Source organism: Beta vulgaris, chromosome 1, assembly GCF_026745355.1.
Source record: "Beta vulgaris subsp. vulgaris cultivar EL10 chromosome 1, EL10.2, whole genome shotgun sequence".
Taxonomy (NCBI): Eukaryota; Viridiplantae; Streptophyta; class Magnoliopsida; order Caryophyllales; family Amaranthaceae; genus Beta; species Beta vulgaris.
This window is the reverse complement of record NC_079202.1, coordinates 18449253-18460797: the sequence shown is the minus strand read 5'-3', so window position 1 is coordinate 18460797 and position 11545 is coordinate 18449253. Positions and strand designations below refer to the sequence as shown.

Below are 11545 nucleotides of genomic sequence, written 5' to 3'. Positions count from 1 at the left end.
AGAGATTTCTCCTCCTCTTCTCCTTTGGACCGACAACTTGTGCTATAATGTGTGACCTCATAGGATTAATCTGTTTTTGTTATAGGCTCAATCAATATTGTCATATTAATCATATTTATACTCTAGCAAGAAAATACGATTACAAGAATAATTAACTTTATTATCTTCATAATATTATTCCTATTTATATTTAGTAATTGTCGGAATGTCTTAGGATATATTCCTTCAATCTCCCACTTGTCCGAAGACAAGAGCGCAATGTCAAATTCCTTAAGTCACTTAATGTCAAATTTGATAACACAATGTTATTCTCAAATTTATGTTCCTTGATCGTTGAGTTCGAACTGCTCAGATAAGGATTAACTCTTTAAACCATATTCCGCATGGCCATGCAATTTTCCACTCCTCGCTCATTAAGAGGCTTAGACACCATTGTTATTAAATAGGAACAAGTGTTGATCAAACAAAATATAGAGGAATGATTGGTTCACTTTTGCATCTAACTGCTAGTCGTCCAGACATAGCTTTCAGTGTTGGTTTGTGTGCTAGATTTCAAGCAAATCCAAAGGAGTCTCACCTCACTGCTGTGAAGAGAATTCTTAGATATCTTAAAGGAACAAATGATCTTGGACTCTACTATCCAAGAAGTGATACATTCGAACTAAAAGGATATGCAGATGCAGATTATGCTGGAGATCTTGTAAATAGGAAAAGCACCTCAGGTATGGCACAATTCCTTGGTCATAGTTTAGTTTCGTGGAGTACCAAGAAACAAAACCCAGTTGCTTTATCCACTGCTGAAGCAGAATATGTAGCAGCTGCTGCATGTTGCTCTAAAATGCTTTGGATAAAACAACAACTTAATGACTATGGAATAAACTATGAATGTGTTCCTATTTATTGTGACAATACAAGTGCTATAAGTATATCAAAAGATCCAGTGCATCATTCTAGAGTAAAGCATATACATATCAGACATCACTTTTTAAGAGAAAATGTTGAAAAAGGTTTGATTAAACTTGAGTTTTGTCAAACAGATTATCAGATTGCTGATATTCTAACTAAGCCTTTGCAAAGGGATAGATATGAAAAATTAAGGCTTGAGTTAGGGTTGATAAAAATTAAGTGATTGTTCCTATGTTATTCTCCCCATGTTTGAATCAATTTGAGTGACTTTGTGTCCTAAAAATAATTGTGTTTAATTGCCTAAGATCATTGCAAATTGGAATGTTGCAAGACATAAACATGAATTCAAAGAAATTAAACAACTCACAAATGTCACATAATACTCCCCTTACTGTTCCTAAGGTTAAGAAACATGCATGATATGACGGACATTGATATGTAGCATTAGTTGTTCCTATAGCACAAGTTCCTTAGCATTTATTTTCTTTCAAAAATTAAAACTCATAAAAATCCGAAAAATCCCAAAATAAGGGGAATCAGATTTAATTAAATCTTGATTCTTATTTATTATCTTTTCGTTTTTTTTATTTTTATTTGCTTTATTTTTTCCCGCGTGTCATAATTACTATTACATGCAAAACTTCCTCCTTTAATTCATCATAAGAAACCGTGTTCCTCTAAACTCTTCATCTTCACCATAGCCGAAACCTTCATCACACCTCTTGATACTCCATAAAAACCTCAAATCCTTCCCAAATCATGGCAAAAACTTCACGAAATTCTCCTTTTCCCACATCAAAAACTACCAACACTTCAAAAATGGAAAATACTTCATCTCCAACCAAAACCCTTGAAACCGACATAATTCAAGAAAACCCCATAGAGGAACAACAATTAGAATCTCCTAGAAGGAGTATGCGTAGAACAAAGTTAATTGGGGAAGACGATGAAGAAGAAACCCCGGAACAATCTCAGGGGGAAGAAGAAGAAATCACCCCTGTTCCTTCCAAGGGAACTGTTTCTTCATCTTCCAAGAAACGGGTCGAACGAAGTGAATCTAGGAGTCAAACAAGGGAACATCTTGAATGAGAAGACTCTAAATGGACTTGGTTTGTCTGTCCAAGAAAGAGTACTTACTCAAGGAAGGATGGCTCCAAGTTCCTCAAGTAAAAGAAAACAGCCTAAGCTTGATTTAGAAGAAGATAATGATGTTATCTTGGATGACCCTGTTCCTAAACCGGAGGAACCGAAACCTAAGAGGCGCCAACACATTGCCATTAAGCCTAAACCTTCTGTTCCTCAGAGAGTGAGGAAGAGCACTCGTATAAAGATTGCTCAAGTTTATGTTCCTTTCAACAAGGACTCTCCTTTAGTCCTTTCGGATAATGAAGAACAGGAACCCTCAACTCTCAAGGAACCTACTCCACCACCACCTCCTAAACTCTCTGTTCCTTTCACCCAATTGCCCTCCATTTCACCTTCATCCTTCTCTGCTCCTTCCAGTTTTGAGCAGTTGAAGGATGAAATAAAAGGCCCAAATCCTTTTGCTTCCACCTCCACAACTATTCCACCCAGACCACCATTCCTTCCTCCCATTTATCACCCTTCACCTTCCGTTTCTATTCCCGGAACAGATGAACCTTCCATTCTAACCCCTCCAGTTCCTCCACAAAATCCACCATCTGCCTCAAGTTCCAAGGGTAAGGAACAGGACACTCCGAATGATGCTACCTGGGTAAATGATGTTTGTCTTCCTGCTCAACATATGATCAAATTTTATAATCATCTTCATTGGACTTTGGATGCTAAAACTGATACAATGGTAAGTCTTATGAAGAGCTTGAGTGCTACAGTGGTTGCGCATCAAAAGAAGATGGACTCTATGGCTCGTGCCTTGGCGGAGTTGAAGGAACAGGTTGGACTCAACCATGGGGTGGTGATGAAGAAATTAAAGGATGTGGTGGAAGAAGAAGTTGTAGAGGAACACCATTCCCCTTCCCTTTCTTAGTTTTTTTTTTTTGTTGTTGTTCTTGTTTCCTTAATCAAGGAACACAACTTTTGTTTAATCCTTTTTATTTTCTTTCTTTGTTTTGTTATGGAACAAGTGCTATATAATCAATGACTTTTACTACTATGTCTGTGTTTCCGAATGACTTGCATAATTTCTTCCTTGGAATGGCTAGTATTATGTGATTGATGTTTGAGCCAGTTTACTCTTTGATTTTCTAACTTAACCACCAATGGTGCTTGTATATTGGTCTTAAGGTGTTAAATCAATTCATCAATACAAGCAGAGTCTATTCTTTTTGAGGATGACAAAGGGGAAAAATGATTTAAGGAACAAACTGTACATAAACTTGAAAAAATTGAAAATTGAAAAAAATTAAAAAATGGATAAGGTAAATGAAAAATCAAAAATAGGTTAAGGTAAATGAAAAATCAAAATTCAGTTACTCACATAATTGTGTTTTATTTTTCATTTTCTTCTTTATGTTTTTGTCATTATCATTCACTTATATTATTTGTTATTTTCCTTAGTTTGTACCTTTGTTGTCATCATCAAAAAGGGGGAAATTGTTGAACTCTAGTTTTGATAATGACAAAGAAACAAAGATACAAACTAAGTAGTGAACTAATGAGTTATTTAAGTGTGTGGTGTTTAAGGTATCAATGAAAGGAACTGGGAGAATACGAAGTCAAGGAAGAAGTCAAGAGAGGATTTCAAAGGCTAAGTAAAGAAGTTTCTAGGTTGATACTGGAGCAAGCATTGGATCAAGAAGAATAGAAGCTAGGCATTTTATTTTCTAGCTCCAATGTAAAGGAACAAAGAAAGAATGGTAAGGAACAGTGGTAGTTTATTTGAGAATGAGAGTTTGTTCCTTTGTAAGGAACAAACTAAGTGGCACTAAACGAATATGTTAAAGGAACTTAGTTAATAAAAGGAACTAGACTTAGGCGTGCAACAATATAACGGTTAAAAATATATTTGAGTAAGTCATGCCTAAATTATAGGAAATTAGTTATATCTAATTTCAAATGATAAAATCAGTTTTAAAAAGAAAATCTGTTTAAGAAAAAGATTTTATTTTTCGGAAAAATTAAGAAAATAAATATCCGGTTTTTAGAAAGAATTTGTTTAAAAGATATTATTTTCTTAAAGATTAAAAATTCAGTTTTAAAGATAAAAAGTGTTTTTATAAAACTGATTTTCGGATAAAGCTCAAGGAACTCCTATTACTTAGGAGTAATGGCTAAAATATATCCACGTTCATTTATAGTTCATGGGATCATGGGACATGGTGTGAAACGTGTTCCTTAGGGGAAGGAACATCATGGGTTAATGGACTAAACATGTACTCTAGTCTTAATCCCACATTCTTCATGATTAACACTATAAATATAGAAGTCTAGATAAGTTCCAAAATGTGTCTGACTAAGTAATTAAGTGAGTTTAACTAATTAATTAAGTGTCAGTGTCTTCATTCTCTCTTAATAGCCATTTGTTCATTGCCTTCTTACTCTAATTCCACTAAGCTTATTTCGATCGATTGTATTTTGGTTTTTAGGGTAAGGGAACTTTGAGTGAAGTTCTGTAAGAGAGAAGCTTTGAGTGAAGCTTGTATGTGTGAGAAAACTTCGAGTGAAGTTGAGAGGAACTGCTGTTAAGGGAACAGTGGCTCAGGAACTTGAGTTTAGAACTCAAGGTGTGGCTCGAGTTAGAATTAGGTTGTAACAAAGTTGTTTGGCCTAATTAGTGAAAGTGTTGAGTTTAAAATCCCTAGTGGTCGAGGTTGTTTCTTCTTGTTGGGCCCAAGAAGTTTTTCCTCGTAAAAATTCCTTGTTTCCTCTAGCTTGTTTATTCGTTTAAGTTTTAATTTCCGCAAAAAGTTACTTTTATTTCTACACCTACAATTCACCCCCCCTCTTGTAGTGTTTCTAGGGAAATAACATATATATATATATATATCTATATTCAGGGTAACTTATTTTAACCTTGATTATAGTTAAACCTATGTAGGATTCGAACCTACATCGTTGTGTCTTACACAATGTTTTGCCGATTAGGCTAATAGGTTGTATGAATTTCGCCAAATATATGTTAGTGAGAGGGGGTAACAAATAGCTCTAAAACAACAACTAATAACAATACTTGGGAAACTAATAAAAATAGATATGCTACACCATAATGAACAAGATAAAAATAACAAAGAGAATACCAAAAGTAAAAAGTAGACAATACCATCATATGAAACGAAAGATTAGGAAAATTAAAATTGCAAGAAAAGATTACTAGTTTTACATCAGAGAAAGCAACAACATCCAAGTAATGTAACCATAAGATTTCATAAACACGCAAATTCAACAAAATCACAAAAATCAACACATAATTACAGATAAACTAAACTCTAACAAACTCAACAGATTCATAAATGAACACAAATTCCTAATATAAATCCTAACATTTTAGGAATCACAAAAAACACCGCAACTAATAGTTCAACTTCGACATCATCTTTCATTTCTGTCCAGCCATTTGTGAAACAATTTCTTTATTTGCCTAAAAAAAATCCAAATGTGACCGAATTCAAGAAATTAGCCCTAAAAATTCAAAACACATATAATTTTCAAATAACTAGAACAAAATTAAGCTAAAATTGATCTGAATCTAGCGATTCGCAAGTCAAAGAATGAGTAATAATTGAACTTCGAAATTAATATGAACAAAACCATGAAAAAACAAACGAAATCATACCAAAATTTTAGATCATAGAAGCAGTGAACAAACATTGGAAGGGATAGAATTAGCTGCGAGCAATTGATGGAACGCGTTGAGAGAGAAGCAATAGACTATGAGAGAATTGAGCTTTAGAGAAATTAGGATGGAGAGAAAGATACCAGCGAGAAAGGAGGAAGAGAGAGAATTTCGTGTGAAAGAGGAGGAAGAGAGAGAATTTCGTGTTGGAGGGGAGTAGGAGAGAGAATGAATCCTCACCATTCATTATCAGCATTTATTATCATTCGTCCGATCACGGATGGACAGTCTAGATCATCTGTTTTTAGTTTTCAGATCGAGTTGTTTTCACAAGATCCTATTCCTATCTATATAATTATAAAGCAATAAGGATTTGCTTAGGTGTCATGACTACTTTGAAATGCTGAAATGTCAAGCCTTTGTATAAACTTCAAACTTAAATACGGATGACGTGTCATGCCTTTGATAAAATACACGTGTCGTGATCTTCTTAGCTAAGATATGAAATCATGAAATCAATTATGATCATTTAGATCAGGAAAGCCAAAAATAAATTGCTAAGTTCAAGCCCATAATAAAAACTTTCCTTTGATATATCATCTCATATCCAAAATTTGAGAGGGAATATACAAGAATATGCTTTACTAAATCTTTTTGTAATTCATATCCTTCAATCAAGGATCATATCAATAGTTTTCAAAATGGTAAATAATGAAAGAAAAACTTCTGTAAATCAATCTAATATACAAGAGCAAGCTTTGCCAAAAAAATTTCATGATTCATCTACTGCTAGCTTTATAATAATTTGGAGAAAGGCGAAGAAATCGAAGAGGAGATGATGTTGTTGTATAGAGAAAGACTTGGGGCTTAGAGTTTATGATTTTGAGAAGAAGATGAGTATCATTTTGTTTAGCTAGGATCGATTTATATTTATTTTTTTGAGGAAAAAGATCGATTTATTGATAATATATTGATGAGACTAACAATTATAAATTGATGTTATCTAATGTTTTGTTAGTTTAAGATTATAAGTGATATTTTTTAACATGGTACATAAAAAATTGTTTTGATTGCTAAAATTATAAATTGATAATTAGATTATCAGCTAATTTCGGGATATATGAGATATAAGCGTACTGAAAAGTGCTGAGATTTTTTTTCCGATTTTTATTAAATTGTTACTTACAATTTACATAATACAGTTTGCGAAATGATATTTACAATTTTATAGAATAGTTCGACTTTTGAAACTTCAATCGTAATATAGTAATATTTTGACATTAATCTAATTATTAAAATTGAAAATTCTTTTTAGAGGCTTAATTTTTAAGATTAAAATAAGGAATAATCTAAATTATATTGATCTATTAGCATGATCTCATAATGTAAACAATAGCAATTAATATGATGCACGTCATTTTCAAAATAATGTAGGGTCTGTTCTCCCCATCTTATTTGCAGTTCAGTTCAGTCCAGCTCAGTTCAGTTCAGTTCAACTCCATTCTTTTATAGCCATTTTGATAAATATTATTATTATGTTGGTATAATTTATTTACTAATTACTCTTACTCTTATTATTATTATTATTATTATTATTATTATTATTATTATATTATTATTATTATTATTATTATTATTATTATTATTATTATTATTATTATTATTATTATTATTATTATTATTATTATTATTATTATTATTATAATATTACTAAATATTATTAAATCTAATTATTAAAATAGTTAATTTACTTCTTAGATATCATTGTTATTATGTATCAAGTATTTATATATTAATACAAATAATATAAAATAATTATTATTAATTATCATTATTATCATTAATTATTATTAATCATTTATTATTATTAATATTATTAAATTATGATTATTGTTTATGATTACTAAATAAAGAAATGTGTCAAGTAAAAATAGCATTATTGAAATATGTAACAAGTAAATGTCTCAAGGATTGCAAAAGCTATAAGTGTTAGTTCAACAACAATTAATTGTCACGAATATCTTTTATTTTAGATAACATGTGTGATGTTCAGTCAGTGATGTGTACACCAACATCAGATGGGATAATTGATACTATATCACAAAAGAGAGGACGGGGTTGAGCAAGACTACAGAATTCGAGAGCGGTAATGGCTGCATTAACGTACGTGTGCCAGTAATAGTGCAAATTGTCATTTTATCTTAACCTCTTAATGAAGCAATGGGTTAAGCAAATATTTTTTCATTTGATAGGAAAAAAATTGAATCATTTTTTTAAAAAGATTAATAATGGTAACGTGATTCACAATGATATTAACTACATCAACTGCTAAACACATGGATCATAAGCCATTTTCAAAGTAAATAATAAATACATGATTATAAAACATTAAATCACAAGATGCTATTTACACAATGATTTAGGAAAAACAACATAAAATCTTAAATTTTTGGAGCTTTTAAAATTTACATTTATGTATATACTTATTTTTTTATTCCTAACTTTCATATCATCCATTTGATAGATGAACGGGTTAAATGTTTTCACCATGCTTTTAGGAGAAATAACATAAAATCTTAAATTTATAAAAGAAAAAACTCCCCGTGCAATTGTACAAGTATAAAATTATAATCATGACTAAGTGGGCAGCTACCAGTGAGTGGCCTGCATCGGTGATGCAAGAAGTTAGAATAAGACTTCCATAAGTGATTGATGAAGCCAGCGTATGGCTGAGTGTTATTGGTGGTGCGAATTGTGATTTTATCTGAGACTCTATGGGAAGCAATAGACAGAGTAAATACTATTCTATCAACTTTTTGAAAAAATATAGGTGGGTCATGTGATCCACCATGGCATTAACTGTTTTAACTACTAAACACACGGGTTATAAGTTAGTATCTAAAATAATCTCAATACATGATTATGAAATCTTAAATCACAAGTTAATAATCACCACCCTGATTTTAGGACAAACTTCTTAAAATCTTTGATTTATAAGACAAAACATTTCCTTTGTAGTATGCACGATGCACGGGAAGTTACTATTATTTCCGGAAGCAATGTCGGAGAAAAAATATTTATCCCAAGAATGACATTAATACCGTCTAACTTAACTAAATTTCCTATCAGATTTGAGAGACGGTAATTTCCTTTAATTAATGATTTGTTTTGCTATGACTATAAATAAAAGTTAAGGACATACTATGTCTCATGTAAGCATGTATCTTCCGATACCTGTTTTCAGCCATGGACAATTTTATGTTGTCCTTTTCAGAATTACGAGCAAAAAAGGTCTCAAGATTCCTTCTGTTTGATAAAGAACATTATTTGCGTGCAAATACACCAAATGTAGTTTACAAGGAAGTGTTCGCAAACATATAAATTGATTTGGAAATTTCATTTGTGATTTTTGTTCATCACCACTCATACTTTGTGTTTTATTATTTTGTGTAATATGGGAAGTTAAGTCAATGTTATTATGTGACTTCCTTTACCAATGTAATAAAGCAATAAATATTCCCGTGTATTATGCACGGGTCTTAATACTAGTATATATATATATATATATATATCCGTTTTCTTCATGGAGAAGATGGTAGACTTTTGAAATTTTCACATACCCTATTTGAACATATTTTTGTAGGACATAAAACATCAAAAGTTATAATGTAATAACTTTTAATATTCTAATTGTAACCTAAATAGGTTTTGTAGAAAAGCCCTAACTCTAATTGAATTTCTAATTCTAATAGCAATTTGTTACTTTAATACATTAGCATAATCAATATTAATTTATTTTTGTACGTTACTTTAATACAAAATTCTAAATATAGTATAAATGGATCTTATTTTAAAGTAGTTACTTCCAATGGCAAAATTATAATTTTTTGAACTATATATTTATAATCAATTTACTATACCTAAGTTTTTCATTGTGAATGCAACTCTATTTCTTCTTATCTTAAACTCCACACATGTATTTTTATTACTTTTAACTCTACTTATTTTTTTTAAAAAACTAACAGTCAGTTAATAATTGCGACAAATGGCGTCAACGAGGTGGCCACATGTCGCGACTAATTAAAACGTAATTAAATATAATATCCTACTAAGCCACTAGTAAATAATACTTAAGCCTTATTTAAAATTTTATAATAAAATTATTCATTATAAATAATTATATACAAGCAACGTTATTAGTATAAAAAAAAGGATAAATAGAACATATCCTAATAAATGTACACTATAATATACTTCTAGCAATTATATAGTTTCGGGATATATTTTTTTATGTAAATTCAGGAAATTTATTATCCCCGTTTTCAGAAACCTACATGAATCGGAAACACAACTAAAACCGAAAAACTCACGCAAACCCCTATATAAACCCTCTCCACCCTCAAAATCATAATGTTCATCTATATCTCCACATTACAAGTATAATTTCCTACAACAATACAGCAGTGCTACGTCAGAATACTAAGTTGTTCTCTCATACTGTAATAATATATATAGTCGCAGATGGCTAGGGTACTGATTCCGTGCTCTCACTACTATCATAACAGCAACATACACCACTCTTCACCCCCTCCTCCCACAATCTTGAGGTGAAAATCATCCACCAAGTGAATGAACGTCTGATCATCAATGATTTGTACGGTCAAGAATTAGCCACCACACCATATCGTCCATGTCCGTCCCAAAGTGTATCCTTCCTCTTTAACCCGTTTTGCCTTTCTTCCGCTCTGAACTCGTAGACTATTTCTCATCTAATGGAGCTCAGGTGCAGATTGATCTTATAGTTGACGCTCTTGGACGCCATGTTGAAGTTTGTTCCATCGATTTGATCAGTATGACCTTGATCCTAATAATAATAGTAATGAGACTACTAATGATTATCTTTTCAACGTAATTGAATCTTATATCAGTGTTGAGTGTTGTTATAATAATGTGGAAGATATAAGGGCTTGGCTCGAGAGCGAGTCGGATTTGGCGGTGAAGCCTACTCCGGCTAGCGAGGCGGCTATCGAGGAGTTGGAGAGGTTGGCTGCTGGAGGAGATCAAGAGGTTGATTCTACTACTTGTGCTATTTGTCTTGAAGAGGGAAGTATGACGATGAGTGTAAGGTTGCCTTGTAAGCATGTGTTTCATGAGGGGTGTATTGTTAAATGGCTTCGTAAAAGTAATTCTTGTCCTCTTTGCCGCTATGAGTTGCCTGTGGCTATCGATCATCAATTGCACCAGGAGCTAGTTAATAGTGTTAAAGATATCTTACAAATGATTTAGCCAACAAATTTTCTTACGCAAAGGGTGACATGTGTATTTTTGGTCTGAATTCCACTTTACTATTTTGAGATTAACTAGTATTGGATCCAAGATTAGCTCGGCATATATTGGAGCAGTATATAGTCTCTTTTAAATGGATTAGGATTGTAAATTTGTTTTTTATCTTTATCATTATTATACGTATTTCAAAATCATAACGGATCTAGTGTATCAATTACTATCCTAGTTTCGTAATTCATGCAAGACATTGTAGGAACGAAAATGGTTAACAACTATAATTAACTTATCTAATAATTATGGCGTGAGAAAATTACTGTCCTAAACTTGAATTTGCCCTGTAACAACACGCGAATTCTTAGCAATCAACCTCCAGGGGTACACGATTTATGCGTTTTCGGTGTTGGCAGAAAAACAGATTGAGAATGTTTTTGAATATTGCCAAGAATATTAGAGGAGCAAAGAAACTGAGAGAACAAGATATTGTAATTTTTCTATGTCCCAATTAAACAATAAACGCCAGTATTTATAGAGATTTCTCCTCCTCTTCTCCTTTGGACCGACAATTGCTATAATGTGTGACCTCATAGGATTAATCTGTTT

General features: G+C 32.0%; 1 protein-coding gene across 1 annotated transcript; it reads left to right on the top strand.

Annotated features, from left to right (window-relative positions):
- Nucleotides 1-2053: 2053 nt before the first annotated feature.
- Nucleotides 2054-10945, top strand: LOC125493626 (E3 ubiquitin-protein ligase RING1-like). The gene is made up of 4 exons (XM_048637099.2): nt 2054-2228; nt 2541-2641; nt 2744-2821; nt 10511-10945. The coding sequence occupies exons 1-4, from the start codon at nt 2054-2056 to the stop codon at nt 10943-10945; spliced, it is 789 nt and encodes a 262-aa protein (XP_048493056.2).
- The last annotated feature ends 600 nt before the right edge of the window (nt 10946-11545 follow it).